This window comes from Saccostrea cucullata, unplaced genomic scaffold, assembly GCF_032062105.1.
Source record: "Saccostrea cucullata isolate Sc308-1 unplaced genomic scaffold, CSIRO_AGI_Scuc_v1 ctg1086, whole genome shotgun sequence".
Classification (NCBI taxonomy): Eukaryota; Metazoa; Mollusca; class Bivalvia; order Ostreida; family Ostreidae; genus Saccostrea; species Saccostrea cuccullata.
In genome coordinates this window covers 26,656-47,542 of record NW_026920702.1, presented here as the reverse complement: position 1 = coordinate 47,542, position 20,887 = coordinate 26,656, and the positions used below count along the sequence as shown (strand labels likewise).

Sequence of the window (20,887 nt, the reverse complement as noted above, 5' to 3'; positions counted from 1 at the left end):
TACAATGTGATTTTCAGTTTTTTAATTGTACTTAGCAAACATACATAAAATGTTTGTTAGTTCGTTTTGTTAATGTTGATCGGTTGATTTATAAATCTAATATGTTGCAAGAAACAAAGCCCCTCGACATGCAAAACATTATCTGATCCCAGATATTCACTAATTCAGATTAAAAAATGATTTATTTGTGCTATATGTTGTTTTACATCGCGTTTGAGAAATGTTCACTCATATAAAGACGTAACAATGTACCGGTGCATGGCTTCAAACGTATACCTTCACTGGACAATCAGTGAGGTTCTTTTTGTTCCAACGTCTGCTGAGGGCGGGTCCCAAACGTTAATGTGTCGTCCAAAAAACCCCACAATTTTCACTTTATAGTGCCGAGCGCATTGCAAAGGAACAGTTGCTACTTATGTTTTATCGACTTAGGTCAGGTTAATTATTGTTTCTTTTAAAAATTAATCACCCATACAAAAAAATTTAACTGTCAGGCAATAACCCCCACCCCTGTTCTTTAATGTTTGTTCGAAGCTACCAGTATCCTATTATTAACAGATACAAAGGAAGCATAGCAAAACGATAGGCCTACCAAACTCAGATGTTTTATTTATGTCGGATCAGGTGCAATATATGAACAATTGAGCGTCCTCTCATTAAGAAGTCATTCCTACCAATGCACTTTGCTATGATCTGGTAAAAAACCATGGACACGTCAGTTGAAAATAATGTATATGGCATAGCAACTCGGAACATTTAAAAGACAGCAGTCAACATTCGATTTATACGATAGATTGCATCAGGCACGTAGTATCAGGGGGGGGCCAGGGGGGCTTGGTCTTGAAAAAAGTTAGCCACTACCCCCCCCCCCCCCCCCCCCCGACGAAATAGGATTTTCGACTTTGGGCAACTTTAATATTTGTTTTTTTTTTTTTTTGGTTTTTTTTTTCTTTGCTTGTCAACTTTTTCAGGTAAGTAAAAAAAAATTTTCTCAGGTTGCCCCCCCCCACTTTCAAAAACGATGCTACGTGCCTGTGCATTGCAAAATTGCAATTGCAGTACCATAAAATCAAGGGTAGAATACTTAAAGAATATGTTTGGGAATTTCAAATCACTTCGACATGTCCATTGTATTCGAGATATCGGAGTTCGAGATACCGAAGATAAACTGTTTATCGACCATAGAAAAAATAACTTAATTATTGAGTTCTTGTACCATCAACGTATTTGTCAGTAGGCTGTAGCTCTCTCGTTTTAGATACTCAGTAATACGTAGAGTTCTTGCGTTTCAAATCAACCGAGAGACATAAACCCCATAACATCTTTTCACTTTTCCAAAGAACACAATTCAAATCAAAAAGAGAAAATCAACATTCCTTTTTAACCCAGTTTTTAAATTTGAAGTCATTTTGGTCTGAAAAATGCCTCCGTCAGTTCACTTTTTAGTGATCTTTAGATCTTTGAGGAACGTTTCTTTCTCTACGTTTCAAACTATTTGTTACAATAAGGCATTTGATGAACGTTTCTCGCTCTCTCTCTTATAAACATCGTATTTTTAAGATACTGATTCGATATGAATCTTGTCATCTTAGACAGAGTAACGTTCCCCTCCCTTATAAATTCGAATTAAGTAAACTTTATCCTTAATATACTTTTAAAAATTAGAAATTTTGTTGTGTATTATTGAAAAATATTAAATTATTATTCAGACTAGAGGTACTGTGAGCATTGAGCTCACTACATGTAAATGATAACCCCCCCCCCCACCTCCCATATGGTTATAATGGCAAAGTCCATGTTTTGTTGTGGCCGGGAAACCCAAAATATGTGTCGGATCAAAAGTAAAATAGGAGGTGCACAATGGCAATATATAATAAAGATTCTGTGAAAGTTTCATTAAAGAACTTTATTCGGTAATAACCAATATTTGCCCCCCAAATCAAACTTTGATGGAGATATATTTAATTTAGTTCTTAAACTGGGGAGTATATGCTGACTTCAAAGCACTGAATATTTTCATAAGTAATGACGCCATATGCACGTAATGACGTCACAAACATGACGTAAATTTCAGTTTTTTATGAATTTTACAGAAAAATGTACATATTTCGTCGATATTTTGAGTAAAAGTCACCGAGCGCATGTGTGTTCAGGATTAATATTTTGATATAATGTGTAGAATGATAACATCAATGAAATATGTCAATATTGTTCCTGAACAAACTTGCGCTCTATAAATTTTAAAGCTAAAATTGTTGAAATTTTGTCCATTTTGTCCTCTTTCTGAAAAAGGATATAAAATCAGACTAGTTTGTGACGTCATAAAAACAAAAATTGTGAGTACACTGCTTTGACACTATAATATTTTCTGTTAATTTATATTTCTCATACAATTTATTGTGGGGGCAAATATATGCAATATACCGCATATAGTTCTTTCACTCAGTGGTATAAGAGGAGTTGCGGATAAGAGATGGGTACTCCAAAGCGTAACAGACAGACGGACGGACGGACGGACGGACGGACATACCGATAACAGTATATCCTCCCACTTTTCAAGCGGGGGGTATAAAAATTCAGAGTAGAAATGTGAGAAAGCAACGATTCAGTGACAGAGCGAAAGTCGAATACAAGTACTCGAATACTCGTTGAAATTTCTTTTCATTTAGCCCTTACAAACCTGAGCACAAGAAGTAGTAGTAATTGCAATGAATAGTAATTCAAGATAGTGCAAGGGTGAAGAAATACATGCTAAAATCAAAGCCTCTGGGACAAAGTAGATTTATTTTTTATGATTTTCTACAGCTTAACTGGGTGAGCAGCTTTTTATCACTCCCTTGTGTTTTCTAGTCCTCGCTACTCTTCAAATGGTTATATTCACACAATCTCATACATTTATAATTAAATTATTAAGATAACATTTGTGGTACTTAAGGTTCATAAACTCTCTGCTCACTCATATAAAATGTTGCTTGAACCTTTATATTTTCCAAAAGAGATGTTGTTTTTTTTTAGTAAAATACAAACAATCATAAACATAGCTTGCGGGGCAAAAATTGGGCAAAAAAAGACACTTCGGCTGGCAAATTTTAAATCTGTAAAGGAATAATAGATACTTATGTCATTAAGAGTTATCTCTCTTATCAGAGTACAACCTTAACGGGAAAATAAAATTTACCATGTTGTAGTCTCCCGACTTTGGTACACGTTTGGGGTGTGATATGATATCTTAATACAAACTTCAACTCTATGATAGTTTATTAATATCTTAAATGACCAACATTCTTGTGGAATAAATAAAACTATGCAACAAAAAACAAGTGTTCTTAAAAGTTGTTTATTTTTAACTTCTTTTAAAACGTGAGACAGACAAGTAAATGCATTCAATTTCAATGATATTCAGCGTTTTCCTGTATTGAAAAAAGATCCATACATTTCTAACAGATTTAATTCAAAATGAAAAACAGGAATAAAATGTACTGTCACAACAGAGATCAAAGGTCAAATTAAGGAATGTCATATAATAATTCTGATTAATATGCCAGTAATATGATTTGTTTTTCACTGAAAACGAGGCAAAAAAAATAATAACATCAATAAGCACATTTTCTCTCCTACACACATACTGTAGTAACCAAACACATATTAAAAACATTATAACAAGAAAAGTATAATTAAATAATTTGTATATAAACATAACAGAAAAAAAAAACAAAAATATACATAATTTTCTTTACTAATTACATCATTTATATTGCACAAAGTTTAATATCAATGACAGGAAAGCAATGAGTGTAAACCATGAACATCTCTAGAGCTAAACCCAACACTTTTAATTACTCTTTCTTTTAAGTATCTATGGAACATGTAAAACAAAACAAATAGTTTTCGCTCTTTCACACTTGCAAATATTTGTGTCCATTCTAACCTCTTTATTTTTTAATTACCCCCGGTTGTGCAATAAGAAGTGGGGGCTAAAGGGACAAAAAAAGGTAAAAATGCACTTTCATATGGTAAATAGTACATCACTCATAATATATGTCTACTTAGAATAAACTACACTTTCATTTAACAAGAGGCCCATGGGCCACATCGCTCACCTGAGCACTGTGGCTAGGAAAAAGTAACCAGAAGTCTCTGTCGAGACTGTAGCTCTACTGGTTTGTACTTACAACAAAGAATGAGAAAAGAAGCCATTGCCATCAGACCAAAACTATAGATGGAATAGTGTTTTAAAGGAATTTCACAGAAAATTCTATTTTTAGTAATCATGGCAACACTGTTCATCGAAATCATAAACTGATGCACTATTTTATGTATCTTAGTGTCTACTTGTGTGCCAAGTTATATTGAAATCAGATCAAAACTATAGGAGGAGTAGCGTTTTAAAGGAATTTCACAGAAATTTCTATTTTTAGTAACCATGGCAACACCGTTCATCGTAATAAAAAACCGATGCACTATTTTATGTATCTTAGTGTATTCTACTTGTGTGCCAAGTTATACTGAAATCAGATCAAAACTGTAGGAGGAGTAGTGTTTTAAAGGAATTTCACAGAAAATTCTATTTTTAGTAACCATGGCAACACCGTTCATTGAAATCAAAAACCAATGCACTATTTTATGTATCTTAGTGTAGTCTACTTGTGTGCCAAGTTATACTGAAATCAGACCAAAACTGTCAGAGGAGTAGTGTTTTGAAAAATTGTTTACAGACAGATGGACAGACAGACAGGCGGACGGAAAGAATTTTCCTATATATGTCTATGTAAAACTTTGGTTGGCCATTGTGGCTCCGCCCTACCCCCGGAGGTCATGATTTGAATAAATTTGAATCTACATTACCTGAGGATGCTTCCATATAAATATCATCAATTATGGCTTTGCTATTCTTGAGAAGAAGATTTTTAAAGAATTTTCCTATATATTTCTATGTAAAAATTTGGTCGGCCATTGTGGCCCCGCCCTACCACCAGGGGTCATGATTTGAACAAACTTGAATCTACACTACCTGAGGATGTTTCCCCATAAGTTTCATCTTTCCTGGCATAGTGGTTCTTGAGAAGAAGATTTTTAAAACATACCACCAAATTTTCATTAATTCCCAATTATCTCCCCTTGAATAAGGGCGTGGCCCTTCATTTGAACAAACTTGAATCCCCTTCATCTAAGGATGCTTTGTGGCAAGTTTGGTTGAAATTGGCTCAGTGGTTCTTGAGAAGAAGTCAAAAATGTGAAAAGTTTACAGACAGACAGACAGCTAGAAAGACAGACGGACGCCGGACAAAATGTGATCAGAAAAGCTCACTTGAGCCTTCGGCTCAGGTGAGCTAATAATTGAAAATTTCCATTTCCAAGCAGCATCAACAAATAAAGTCTTTAAAATTAAATTATCATCCTATAAACGACAGGTGGGTACAGAATCTTTGGTACAGTAGATAAAAAAATAATTAAAAATTCTTGTTTTGAATACTGAACTTTTTTTCGTGGTTCAGAAATTAAATTTTGACTTTGTTCTATGTATCTGATTGTACATGTATATTGCACTCTCTGTCTGACTAATATTGGGCAGTGTGTACAAAAGCTGTCTTATGAAACCATATTTGAACTATTAAATCAAAATTCAGTAGATTATCAATAAAAAGAAACCTTAAATAGAACACATAGTAAGAACATGAAGAAATTAATTCAACAATAACAAATATACTTAAGTACAAACTTATAGGTTCTGTAACTGTACAAATTTGTAAGGAATGTGAGTATTTGAAGTACTTCATGAAAATTATACTGGCTGGTGATGTCAAAATAATCTATATGATATAGAAAAATAATACTGAGCTTCTGTGACTGAAGTAGATATGATTTTGCCTTGGAGTTCCATCACTTCACACATTTTAATTGAAACTCAATCTGTTAATAAATGTTTGAATATCAAAAGCAACAGTCTTAAAATTTCTAGTGACAATCATAGCAATTCTTTGATAACAAAATAAAAGTGAAATTAGCTTTATACTGGACTTTGAAGTTTTCCCAAAACAAAATCTAAAAGATTGTTGATCTAGTTCCAAACAATTGAAAGAATTTAATAATTTAACTTAAAATTGTGTGTATGCAAATGAAAAATTATTGGCTTTCATTAAATTAAAATTGTTTATTGTGTAAATATATATCAAAATCATGAAGATTTTAATACAATCTAAATATCAAGAAATATGCATTAAAAAGCAATTTTAACTTTGGGGTACTCCAAAAGGCTACATTATGGCTGTTAACAAATCACAATTCTCAATATCACAATAAGCTTTCAAAATCACAAGAAATAAAACACAGATATTTCTCACATGCTCTTTAAATTCAAATAAATCAATGTTTAATTTTATGCACGTTTAAAACAAATAGACTTATACAGTGCACATATTTTTATGCCATCATATTTGTCACTGCTGTTTACATGATGAAGTATTAATTTGTAGAAATTATGGAGATTTTATAAAGCAACAGTGAACTCCTACTGTTTGAACGAAGTTAACTTTTAAGATGTGTTCAGTGTTGTCTTCTTATTTTTTACCCTTTGTGTCACAGAGCACATGTAGCTAACTTTCATAATTAGAATATACATGTACTTGACTTCAAACATAACCATTTCCAACATATCAACAACAAAAAATGCATTGTATAAATCAGTAGAATCTTTTTTTTAACCTTACGATACTTGCCATTTCAGTTAATCAGTGGAGTGTTTGATTGTATCCTCAAAGTCACTAGAATCTGTCTCCCCTTCAGATTTTTCAATGATTTCTGTAACAGTATTAATGACATCTGCTAGAATGTCCTCCTCATCTACAAATTCCTCTGAGTGCTTCAAGAAGATTTATAAAGATTTTCCCAGTATATTCATATGTAAATCTTTTTGGACTGTCAGTGTCAGCTTTTGTTGTCTTTACTACGCCTTCCCCCTGCATTTGAACAGAACATCCACAATCTTGTTCCAAACCAAAAGCATTTCCCATGAACACTGAGTCACCTTCCATCTCAGGAAATTTTTAAAGTTTTTCCTATATATTCATGTAAAACTTCTTTTGGCCACATTTTCAAACTAGAATCTACACTACCTGTGGATGAACATGAGTTTCATCTACTTCCACTGATATAGAAGAAGATTTTTTTAAAATGCCATTAATTTTTTCACTATAATTATCTCCCTCTGCTTTCAGGACCTCAGTAAGCTTCAAGCCACTGCCCTCAACCTGATTCTTATCATCCCCTTTATCACGACCAGCAGATGACAAGTCAGTGCTGGCTTTTTTCTGCTTTTCTTCCTGTTCTTGGTCCAGGCAATACTGCAGTCCTGCACAGTAATGCAACATCACCATCATCATGGCTTCTACTTTCACGTCCGATTTTTTGATTTGATGGCGTAACAATTCCTTCTGAGATGCGTCAATGGATTCCTCTAGCACTTTTGTCAACTCATTTTTATTTTCAGATTCCTCATCAATTTCTTTCTGTAGTTTAAATACCTGTAATAAATAATTTTTGCCTGTAGATCACGTATCAGTTAAAACATTCCCTAGAAAATTATTCACATCTCTTTATCAAACAGATGACAAGTATTTTTTCTCTGCTTTTCTTTTTAGGTTGGAATACTGACAGTAAGCAACATTACCATGGCTTCCAGCTTTTTCTTTTTTTTAATTTGATGTCCAAAGAGAGTTCTGCATACTTTTGTTAACTCATTTTTATTTTCAGATTCCTCATCAATTTCTTTCTGTAGCCTGACATGACACACCATTTCGGTTTTCCATAGAAAAATATTTATATTTCTGATTAATTGCTCATCACACCAAACTTGATGGTCCGTCCATCTAAATGCATGTCAAAGTAATACATAAACCTTATGACTATACACAAACTATGCAAATGTTCAATAGTTGTATTTGCGAGTTTTTCTGTTTTTAGACTAAACCAAGTTGAAATTTTAAAGCTCAGCACATGGATGAAAAGAGAAGATGAAATATAGTGGCTTTTAAGTGTGTAAATATAACACAATTGGAAAATAGCACAAATTAAAAGCTTACTGTAAAATATGTCAACAAAAGAATTAGATATTTTTATGTCAATGTAGGTCATTTATAACCAAGTAAAACTCATTGAAAAGTTTAAAAATAGAATTTCATGTTATTCGAAAAAATCCTCAAAAAGTTTGGATAAGAAGAAAATTAACAGTCCCAATGCAAAGGATGCTTATTTCATTTCATCACAATGATTAAAATACGGACCATATTAATAGTTATGAACTGATCAAATGACAGTTATGAACCGATCAAATGATAAAGTATATCTTACATGCATGAATGATCCATAAGGGTGAAACGTTTACTGAATTTTGTAAACGTTTAAACGGATAGCAGTAAACGAAACGGTACCGTTTAAACGGGAAATATTCTATGTTGGATTTTTATGGCTACTCATTCATGAAACTCGAATTTAATAATCAATTCTTTCACTTTAATATAAGTATGAGCTGTTATTACAAATTTATTGTTGGTCATTGTGATTTAACCGTAAGAATTTGAGGCGCATTAAATTGTTTGCTTGGTTTATTTGGTTACCGGACGTAGAAAACATAATTGTACAGATGGATCTTTTAATTAAAAAAGTAAAACAGGACCTTAGCATATTGAAACTTTTCAAAGACTTGTGAAAAATGTATTATATTTATTTAATCAAAATATATCAAGTTTTATATTCCAAGTGTCGTAAAACATCGCTAGTATTAGCAACTCGGAAATCGGAATTAATTATATTACCCGTACAAATTTTCATTCAATATGTTTCCGGTTTAATTGTTGCTTATCAAATGGCCAAAGACGGTGTTTCTTTATTTCTATGTCTCGAGACTTTGCCCGAGCGAGAATTCCTATTTAATTTTTGTAATTTCAAATCGAGTAAAACTCATTTTTCATTGGCTTACATTCTCTTCGAAAATTGTATTCTTTAAAAAGTCAGAGGCTGCGCCTTTACTTTTATCTGGTTTTACAAAAAAATACCTCTGTCTGCTTTATAAGGAACAAAAAACGCACATATCTTTGTTTAAAAAATAATTCTCACATGTATTTTCATGGAAGTCGCCATCTTGATAGCCGGTTTAGCGACCTCTACTGGTTACAAAAATTAAATAAAATCAGACAACTCTCGCTCGGGCAAAGTCACATTGATTGTTTCTTTTGTAAATTATGAAATAAAACAATTTTTTTTGTGTTAAACTTTATTTCTGATAGACATTGATAATGACCTTCGTGTAAACGTTTACTCAAACTGTAAACGTTTAGAGCATATAATCGAAACGTCGCCGTTTACACGTGTAATCGTTTCGCCCTTAATGATCCACCTAACATTTATCATATCCCATTAAGATTTTATAAGTAATTACCTTTATGCTTAGTTCATCAGATTGGCGATTGGGTAAATTTGTGACAAAGCTCTTAAGTGACCCAGATGATTGTGTTTGTGTCATTGAGATGGAATCACCAGACTGTGAAACTGTGCTCTCATTTGTCAAACGGTCTGTGTTAGGCGCTGAATTGCGTCTGCGTGCAAAGGTGGGACTGTTGCTTGGAGACAAGGTGAAGGGGAGGGGATGAGTGGGGGTGGTTGGTTTGTGGGGGGAGGACTGTGGCTTAGATGCTGAAAAAGCCAAAAATTGATTACTAGTGGATGACTGACATGGACCCAGGATTCATTTCTTCTTCGTCCTATAGATGGTAAGAAGTTTTGATTTTGTAATTGATTACCAAAATTTAAATTCAATCTATAAATTCTAGAATATTTAAATATCAAGAACTTTCAATCAAAATTGGATTTTAAAAAATATCTAAAATTATATTTTTATACATGTAAAAGATAAATTTTCAAGATTGTTTTCTGTATGAATAAAAATTTAATTAAAATAGAGACATTTGATAAACCTAAACAAAAAAATTAGTTATAGTAAATGTAAAAATGAAATGGTCTGCAAATCTTACTTGGCTTTTTCTGTGTAAATTTGCTGAGAAATTTGGGGTTGTTATCTGGGGCATTCTTTTTGCTCTCTGACTTGATCTGTAAAGGTTTCCAGATTGTCTTGGGATCCAATCGCTTCATTGGTCCAGTCCTAGATAGAAACGGTAAATGATTCAATTTTCATTCATTTTTACAACATTTATGTTCTACCATGTTTTATCTGACCTTACATTATGAAAATAACTTTTTACCACTCATATAAATGTAAAGATATATATATGTATATACAGTCATGTTTTCAGGGTAACTTACACATTTTACCTTCTTTTTTGCATATTGAGCCTTTTATTTGGCTCAAATGAGCTAAATTAATAAACTTACTCAGTACAAATTGTCTCCATTTGATATTTTTCTGCACATTTTTTGTGACAATTCCTTTTGCAGAGGGAACACAAAAAGGCTTGTTTCAACCAAATCTAACAAAAGAAAAAGAATTATTTATGCTTATCCAACATCCGAACTAAAAAAAAATTATTCTATTATTTTATTCTACTGTAGATATTAAAATATTGATAATTTTTTTTCACATGTCCTCAGTAAAAAGATTTTACCTTCTTCCCACAGTAGTTGCAAAAGGTAGCTGTTTCAAAGTTTGTGAGTATTAAATCATGTCTTCCTTTTTCAATCCTGCATATATAGATATGATACTTTGTAATGCTCAAATACATGCATACAAATAAGAACATAAGGCAACATAGCAAATGTTACTTTTCCTATACATAACTGCCATTATACATGTACAACCTTTGAGGTTTTAGTTTAAGCTTACTACATCATGTTCATGCAAGATATTTAATTTCTTCCATACTACATGGGCATTTTAATTCAAATCACAAAATCAATTATTTACTGTGGAATCATGTTCTTGGAAGGCCAATATTTGTGGATTTTTGGGTTACTCTTACCCACAAATTCAGATTCCAACAAACATTTATTTTGTAAATATATTGGTTCATTGAATCTACCATGTATCAATGAGTAACCCATGAACTTGGACACCAACAATAAAGTAAAATTTTAAAATCATGGTACAGTCAAAGAACATGAAAAACATCACCATGCACTTTTTACAGGTATGATAGCCTGCTTATCTCTCACAAATGATGAATTATCTTCCTTACTTTTTAAGTCCACTCGCTGGGATCCCTTCCTTTCTACACACAGGCGATTTTCCCTCATTTCTCAGATTTTTTGGCACTGCCTCTGGGAGCTTTCTAGTTAAATGTTTTAGGTCTTTCTCCTTCAGATCATTTGGACTGTGACAGAAGGTCAGAGTGATGTCACCAAAACACAGATTGGGGTCAAATCCCGGGTGACCTGAATAGGAGGAGAACTTGTTCCGACTGAAAAAGGAGTTTTATTTTTTATTTTACTCATATTTGATTCTTATTTGAGGCAGACAAAATGAAAGCATTATTAAAGATTAATCAATAATATAATATGATTTTTTAAAATTACCCTGGCATCATAAATAAATTGAAATACACTGTACTAATTTTCATGTAAAACTCGGTTATAGCAAAGTCAATAGGACCTATGAAATTACTTCACTAGAACCATAATTCATTACATCCATATAAGGAATTCATCAAATTTATATACATGTAGCTGGGGATCCAAATAACTTTGCTATTCCATGAATTCGCAATATCCTTGTTCGTACTGAATGAATTTTACTGTATTTTCATAGATCATGTAGCTTAAAAATTGCAGTGAAATTAATTAATGTAGGTAAATTACATGATATCACAAATTTTTTCTTTGTAAAAATGCCTACATGCAAATTTTCTGCTTAGCCCATAAAAAAATCATACTGTATTATCTGACAATTAATCTCCACAGTTTTGGCCAGTACACCAGAATTCAACTACAACTGAGCAATTCATATTAAATATATACATGTACAAAATAACAATCACAACTGGAGATTTGAAATTTTTCAGCTGGAGTTTGTAAATGTCTGGTTTTTTATCCATTTTTTCAAATCACAAAAGCCCCAGCCCTGGCCTCTGTGGGTTACTTAAAATAATTTTTATTTCATAAAGTCTAGCTATAAAATAATATGTTAAAATTTTTATTCAGATGTCCAGGAGTGAGAGAATGAAAATTAATCAAAATTCACTGAATAATTGATTAAAGTGACTACATTAAAACTTATAAAATTTTATTTTTTATTTGGTTTTGATACATAAGTTTTCTCCATAGGTAAACATATTTTATGTCAGAAAATACAATAAAAAAAAATTAACTTCTCCAACAATAGCAGTATATTTTTGCCAGTTTGGATTAATTTCATTTATTTAAATAGTACACTGCTTCATCACAACTAACCTGTACTAATTTTCACTAAAATAATCCATATAGTTTCACAAAAAACATCGAAAAAATCTATCAAGTTGATATATCACTAATTTTTACAACCGAATTACACGACCTCATGCTGATTACTACGAAGCCTACTGCTGCGAAAATTTATTGCACTGCCGTTCTTATCTCAATGTATTGTCATTCTAAGCAATTATAAGAAACATGATAAAAATAAATGCAAAATACATTTAATCTGAAGAATTATTTTAAACATGGAAGATTTAAAAATTTTCGAGGGTTTGATGACTTATGTTTTAGTTCACAGTAATATCACACCTTTTTTTCGGTATAGTTTTTCCTTAAAGACACACATCATTCAAAGAAATTATTTCTAATGAATTTCTCATATGAGCACCAACATTCAATGTTTCATTTGTTTTTTTTATGAATCCAAGACAAGGAAATTCCAATTAATCATAAACTAAAAATATTTCCCTAACATTAAACCAGTGGATATTATAATATTTTACAAAATTAGTTGAATCATTTAGACATGAACACTATTACTTGCTGAATAATGGCGCCCTCCAGTGTAGCAACACTCAACATTGCTATGACGAGGGTGATATTCCCCTGCGCAGAATTTATGCAAACTGTTACATGTATTTGTATAAAACATCATATAATATAATAAAACATGTAGTTGAGTGTAACATTGAAAATTTCACCCCCCGAAAACCACTTTCAACAGGCACGTTGCAGTGTAGTTGAAGAAGAATTTCAATGTTAAGTGGTGGAGTTTTATATAAAACTTTCTCTTAGTTTTTAGAATTTTATGGGATAGACCTTTGAGGGTTTAATGACTTTGTTTTGTCTTTTTCTTTACACTTACACACAGACATTGACCCCCACCAACATTAAAAGTGAATGTTTCATTCCAAGCTGGATTCTATAATAACAAAAAATATTTGTAACATTAAACAATAATCTATAAAACAATAGTCAATCATTTAGACATGAGCAGTTACTTTCACTGTTTGATTAACACATGTACAAAACATACTAATAAAATGATCTCTATTTATTAAACCAATACCACTGTCATTAATTATGTATGATACCTTGAAAAATTCCAAAGAAGTTGATAAATATTGCCTTCTACTTTATATGTTATCTAAATTGCTTTCCAACATTTTCTTGTAGGACTTTAGATGTGAAATAGAGCAAACTGAAGCTTCTGACCATTTATTCAAATGACAGCACAAATCTTACTTGGCTTGAGGGAATTTCTATTGTTTGAATGACATCAGTAGTGTCATCTTCATCTTCAGTGTCTTCATTAAGTTGTACATCAGCTGATTCCAGAGACTGTAAAAGAAACAGTTATATGGAAAAATATTTTGTTTTCAAATTAACTGTACAAAGTTTGACATAATTATGTTCAGTGACAGAATGAAAACACACGACCCAAACCTGTGAAGTCGGAAAGGCACACTAAACATGTACTTAAAACATTATAAGAAATATACATGTATGTATCAATACAATCAATAAAATCCGCTTAAAATGTCCTGGTTTTTAATCATGTTAATTGTTAAATATTAGTATAGTGTTTCCACCACTACAATGTTAGATGAACACTCTTACTTAAATTTCAATTTCTTTTTGTATATAAAAACTTTTTTTAAATTTACACTTTAAACAAACCTATCAGTTTACCCAAATAAAACCCCATCAGACTGTAAACATACCCTCAAAGATGATGCATCACTTTGACTCCGCCCCTTTAGATCCACCACCTCAGACAAGGAGGATCCAGAAGGGGATGTTCCCAGAGCAGACAGGTTCTTATCCGATGCATTCCTCCTGACTGGCTTAGGACTGGTTTGTGGTGCAGGCTTTAAGGTGGCAGGGGCCTCATTAATTGTGTTACTTTTCTGCCTCCCTCTCAGAAGATTCTTCCCTTTTCCCAGGCCGGTGTTTACCAGGTCTAGAACTCTTTTCTGTGGGCTGCTGGAAGGGGAGGGGAGGGTGAATGAAGACTTCTCTCCCTGGTGAGGGTTTATACTGATGTTGACAAAGTCTTCAGAGCTCTCAGAGGTTTTCTGATTTTCACTCTGGGGAAAATCCTGAAACCAAATATTAAATTTTAATGTACATATGTCACATGACACTGCAAAGCAAAATATCAAGGCAAAATTATATCAAGAATTAAAACACTGGCAAGAATCTAGAATACATAATGCTCTATATAAAGATAGATGTCAAATTGTGCAATACCAAAGGCAGTGGGGTTTTAAAATAAAGTTTATTAATTAAGTATTACAGAAAATTCAACTGACCTTAAGACTAATATTATCTTCTATAATTTGAAGGTCAACAGGTGGATGATTTTTCATCTTTGCTCTTTCTATTCTTACCAGAAACCTAAAAAATAAAATTAACTTTTCACAGAAATGGAATCACTTTCAGTTATTAAATTTTGATATCTACATGTGTTTAGGTTTTTACAATAAAACATTTCAATGTGAAAACAAGAAAAATTGATTCTCTGTTTTTGTACGATACCTCTCTCCAGCATTCTTGAATAGTTTGGCAGCTTGCTTAGATGTTGTAACCTTCACATGGTTAACAAATGTCAAAACATCTCCCTGGAAAAAAATTATCATAATTCAATTAAGTATTCAGATATATTCTTTGTTGGAAACATGATTCCATTTTTCATTACAATGAGTACCAGCGAATATCAAATGGGAGAATTGAAGTCTCATTACAGCATTAATGCTCACTTATTTGACAGTATGTTTCTAATATAAATTGTCAATGTAGGAATGACTCTTATTACTGCCAAAGTTAAAGCTTAGTTTTAGCTTGGTGGAATGGAATGATGCAGCTGATATGCTATGTACAGCTTATCGCCTGGTGCATCAAGCAATATAACAGCAACATGTTCTTCGCATTTCTCATAAACATTATAAATTGATTGGTTGTTACCTATCTAATTTCTGATTGGTCAGTAAGGTTTGATAAAATGATTGGTTGTTACCTCTCTAATGTCTGATTGGTCAGAAGGGTTTGATAAAATAATTGGTTATTACCTTTCTAATATCTGATTGGTCAGTTTGGTTTGATAAAATGATTGGCTGTTACCTTTCTAATGTCTGATTGGTCAGTTTGGTTTGATAAATTGATTGGTTGTTACCTTTCTAATGTCTGATTGGTCAGCAGGAGAACCAGGAGTTACAAAGTCCACCAAAACAGCATCCTCATACTTGTCCAGTAAAAAATCCTGTGGCCAGAACAGAAAAGTCAGATTTACAATATACAATTACTGCTGTTTTCAAGGTCAATATGATGATTTAGCCAACTAAGGAGTAAAATTATAATCACCAAGCCTGATTGTTGTAAGGATAAAAAAAATTGGATTTATATTAACATATTCTAGTAACTTCACTTTTAATATCACTATTAGCAACAAAGGACCTGGCAGCATCTCTTTCAGTTACATACTAAACTCCCCATGATCTAAAAATTACTTTAATTTTGAAATACAATTCATTAATGCATGTTTTGAGGAAGGTTTCAGTGAGAGATCTGAATATTTTCCATGCCCTATTTTTATACATACCTCTTTTAAGCTGAGTCCTGCTGATTCTGCTGAGCCCTTTATTATTTCTACATCTTGTATAACCCAGATCTTCTTCTTCTTTTCAAGCAACTCCAACCATGGACAGCTATCTAATAACATACATGTATAATATGTGTGTAAATTTGAAACATATGTGATGCAAACATGATGTTAATGTGTCATAGTGTGAATATTAAACCTAATGTTAAACTTTTGAAATGACTAATGGTTCTTATCCCTTGCCCAAAATTGAATAATTGTTCTTTAAAATCCCCATAAAATTCATGTTGTCACTATAAACAGCAAGGTTTTATTCTGTTCAAATTACAATTCTACCATTGTTATATAGCCATGCAGTAAAGCGCCTTCCTTACCAATGGATAATGTGCAGTAGAGCATGGAGTCTGCTGGAACATCAATCAACCGTGAACAGCTCTTGATGGTCACAGTCAGTTTCCCTTGACCTATTTTTGTGCCATTCACAAAAAGGTCCTTCTGTGGCACTCGGGGTGGTGGGGGAGTGAAGAATGGCTTCATCCTAAACTTGTAGTTAGGCAGAGTGTGCTTCTTCCTTATGGTTCTTTTTATCTACAGAAAAAATTATACTGTATGGCTGCATTTCAGGAAAATTATATTATTATATTACACTGTCAAGTAGCTTTCCAACAGCAAAATTAAGTGAACTATAATGGATTTAAAACATTGCTACAAGTATATCAAATACTATTAATTTTTTGTCAAAATCCACTGGAAATCCAAACTACATTTTCTTCATGTATTCAAACCCTAATATTTCGAATCCGCTGATGCTTGGTTCCATTGAATTGAGATAATTATGATTTACTGTACTCATAAGCACATTACATTTGACATATAATTTAACCTTACAAATTTCTGAAATTATTTTTCGATATTAAAATACCAGTAGTGAGAACTCATTACACCCATGCTGTCTACGAATAGTTTTATTAACTCTCACAAAATTACAATGAATTAAATATGTCTATATATCCTGCAAATTTCACCCCTTACTTGTGTGATTATAAGTGAAGTAAGCTGTGGGGTGGCCCTCCCTCCATATTTGGACTCCACTTGGAAATCTATCTGGGGCTCCTCGTAGAAGGAGAAGGACCAGTGAGTGTACGGCTTGTGCGAGAACTGTAGTCTGGCCCGCCCCCGAAGGTTTGTAACAGTGACCGACAGAGACACATGCTTCCCAAGAACTAGGTCAATTCCCAGGGCTAACTGGAATCCTCCTTTATAATCTAGGTCAACTTCTACATCTAATTTCTGTAAACCAGTAAAAAGGGCTAATTATAAATCCATTTGCTGATTAAAAGAAAAGAGCAGTGAACAGATATATTTATTTAACAATTATATGGGCAGTGATTAAGGTAACTTACATCGATTGCATCATTTTCTATTTGGGTATCTTTGACAGTTACTGACTTGATGACTGGGAATGAAGGGCCCAAATTGAATTCTTGAACCTGTTTTGACAAATAAAAAAAAACATGAAAAAAGGTTCTTATAATTCGTATAACAAAAAGAAAAAAAATAGGATAGATGTGCTACAATTATAAAGACATTCAAGTTCTCTTTAAGTTTCATCATCCCTCTTACTTTCATAGAATTAAAGTTTTTTGTTATCCTCATATGCATATCTTTATTTACATATTGTTGCTATGGTGAAATTTCATATTAAAGTCAGGCTTACTGTTATTTGTTCCAGGATTCTACCAGCTGTTTTTTGCATCAGTTCGGCAAACTCTGCGTTCATTTTCTTGATTACCCATCTGTTTTAAAAGTTTCAAGTTATAATACAATTCCTCTCTAGCATTGAATGTTTCTGCATAAAGATATTGAATTCCACATTGCTCATTCAGAGTCTTCTAAGGTCACATCATTTAATCTCAGCTTTTGAAGTATCACTTTACGGTACACAGTATGTTATGAATGTTTTAAGTATATATTCTTAATTTCTCAAAATGAATAATTTTTGGATACAGGCAATTACTAGAGTAAAACATAGATCAAACTCAATCAGTCTAAATAATTTCTAATCCACATAAGTGCACTATTTCATTTTTTATACCCTTGTTCAAAATGAGGCACCACATAATTGAAAAATAAGTCATACATGTATAATATACAAAACCAGAATCTTACCTTCTCATTAGTTTTTTATCCTTCAGTTCTCTAAACAAGAAACTGATGATCAGATTAAAGGCCAGACAACTCTCTTTCTTCTCTTTCTTTTTACTTTCATTTGCTGCATTCAACAATTCCTTAAAACAAAAACATTTTTTTATTATATGATTTGACATATTTTTATATATGTATAAATGTATCTTTAAATGTCCTACAATTTCTAAAATGAACACTCCTGACTGCAAGATTACTTAACTTTTGTTTAAAAAATTGTTTGCAATGAATGACCATGCTTAGCATGTAACCAAGTTCCCTTTTGTGGATGAACGCAATATGTTTTAATCAAGTCTAACATGCGCTCTCATAAGTAAGACTTTTATTCATAGAAATTATATTGTTTTACACCAATATATCTCTTTTAATCACTTTTGACTATATTAAATCTCAAGCTATCTAGTAAAATGTCTTAAATATTTTTAAAATTCAATTGTATTTTAATCTTATTGTGAGTTTTATATAGTTAGTCTGCACCTTTGGTAGTTTGAAGTCGGTGAACTGTGGCCGATGTTTGATTGGTTCCACTGGGGTGTGACTCAGGTGATACTTGAAGATGAGGAACTGAACGATCAGTGTCACCACAACGCCAAGGATGAAGGAGCAGAGGATAGCTGTCACCAACATTCTACTGGATTACCCTGCCTGGCCCCTCTTATCATAGTCTGGGTGAACTTCTCATAACTGAAGCTGTTACATACATTTTGGATGAGACATCGATATACTGATCATCATCTACCTACAGAATAAAAACGATATTGTTATTTTTATAAAGAGTTTTCTATTAAATTCTGACTATTTCAATAACTGCAAGGCTTATTTTATATTTTGCTTCAATGAACACACCAAGAGGCATCCTTGATGCTTACCTATATTCGAAAGCATAACAAAGAAATAATCATTATTTTGATAAACAAGATAAAGGTCCATCATTCCATGGATTTCATTCAACAACAATTTTATTCTTCTCATAACATATCAAATATTAACCTTATATTTTCATAATATTTTTGTCAACAACAGGCAACTTACAGAAATTTGTGATAGAAACACCAGTTCCCGCAATAAAGCTATATTTAGAAGCAAATAAGGATGTTCAATACACGATAAACTGCATGTCCCCTAATTATATAGCAGAAGCAGCACATAAAAACAGCAACCCAACACACAGATCTATTCTAAAACGCAATTTTACATTAGTGGGTTATGCTGTTTTAATTTAAATTTACTTACCCATTCACCAATTCATAGTGGGCGGTTTACTGATGGAGATAATTCGGGCATCATTGTTCATAACATTGACCGAAATTTACAAGAAGTCCAATGAAAGTCCGATAATGGTAACATGATTTATAATGAGAGAATAATATTACATAATGTAAAATAACATATCAGTCTCTTTTTCCACAGAAAAATCGATTTTGTTCGCTGCAAGTTGTTTAGCAGTGATTATGGGAGCTAACTCTACCAATTTACACGTACGGAATTTTAAATCCCGGTTCTCTGATAAGATAGATAACTCTTACCGATTTTTTAAAAGCATTTTGCAGATAAATTTTAATTTTTGAAAATTGTCAATAACATCAAGGCAAAAGAACAAGCTTCACTTAGGGCCCTTTGACAAAGGTAAATTGCCCAGTTTTAGTTGAACATTTTATAAATGACCAAAAACCTTGCACAGACCCCAATTTAAATTAAAAAAATGAAAGAACTGTTTCAGAACAAAAATTATAAACAAGGTTTTTTTGTTTACTTTTGGGTCGAGTGGTTGCCTCGTATTTTATTTCCTTGCAGAAGGTTCTCAAGTACTCCCATTTACTTCAATTAAAATTCAAAAACATAACATTTTCACTAAGTCTGCTTTTCAATACATTGGTCCTCAGAGGAAACCGTAGGCCTATATGAAAGCATTAGGTCTCTATTCATCATGTTTGAAAATGGGCTTTGGGTCTTGGACAGTTAATTTTTAAAGAAAGATCAACCTTTTGGGCACTGATTTGAAGATTTTTTTTTTCGATTTGTATAGTGCATGTTAAAGATCTGATTTTAATCTGATTGATGATTTACATGGTTCTATATATATTCACTACATACATATATTTCTAAATGGAAATTGATTATGATTTTGCCACTAAAAGAAATGTTGAAAACTTTATAAAAACAAGCAAATTCAAAGAATTGTGGTCCCCCGCTCTCGGTGTCTTTTTGGGTGATATGTCATTTTTTAATGACATTTTGTGTCTAATATGAATGCGCTATCATAAGTCATCTATTTAGAAATTATCACTGAACTCCAAGGTCAAGGTCAAAGGGTTACATTCTTAGTATCCAATGAAAAGTCTTCTCAGAAGGATTACATATGTGAAGTATGAAAGCCCTAGCCCTTACCATTCAAAAGTTATGGTCAAGGTTAGAGTTTTCTCATAAGTACAAAAAATTTCCAAGGTCAAGGTCAAAAGGTCAAGGCTGTTGGAATCAAATGAAAGGTCTTGCCACAACAAATACATATGTGAAATATGAAAGTCCTGGTATTTACTGTTCAAAAGTTGTTGCCAAGGTCAATGTTTTTGAAAAGTAGGTCAAACTCCAAGGTCAAGGTCCAAGGGGCAAAGTTCTTGGTATTCAATGAAAGGTCTTCTCACATGAATTATATGTATGAAGTATGAAAGCCCTAGTACTTACCAG

General features: G+C 32.5%; 1 protein-coding gene across 1 annotated transcript; it reads right to left on the bottom strand.

Moving 5' to 3' along the window:
* Positions 1 to 5,337: 5,337 nt before the first annotated feature.
* LOC134256033 (PDZ domain-containing protein 8-like) lies at positions 5,338 to 19,671 on the bottom strand. Its single transcript, XM_062738629.1, has 22 exons — positions 19,436 to 19,671; positions 18,680 to 18,941; positions 18,167 to 18,285; positions 17,715 to 17,793; positions 17,401 to 17,487; positions 17,030 to 17,287; positions 16,372 to 16,585; positions 15,998 to 16,107; positions 15,572 to 15,658; positions 14,938 to 15,020; positions 14,712 to 14,796; positions 14,121 to 14,498; positions 13,642 to 13,737; positions 13,262 to 13,318; positions 11,877 to 11,929; positions 11,184 to 11,405; positions 10,614 to 10,689; positions 10,384 to 10,478; positions 10,026 to 10,153; positions 9,434 to 9,687; positions 7,113 to 7,520; positions 5,338 to 6,859 (listed from the first exon to the last, which is right to left on the bottom strand). The coding sequence occupies exons 2-22, from the start codon at positions 18,827 to 18,829 to the stop codon at positions 6,725 to 6,727; spliced, it is 3,174 nt and encodes a 1,057-aa protein (XP_062594613.1). The 5' UTR covers positions 18,830 to 18,941; positions 19,436 to 19,671; the 3' UTR covers positions 5,338 to 6,724.
* Positions 19,672 to 20,887: the final 1,216 nt, after the last annotated feature.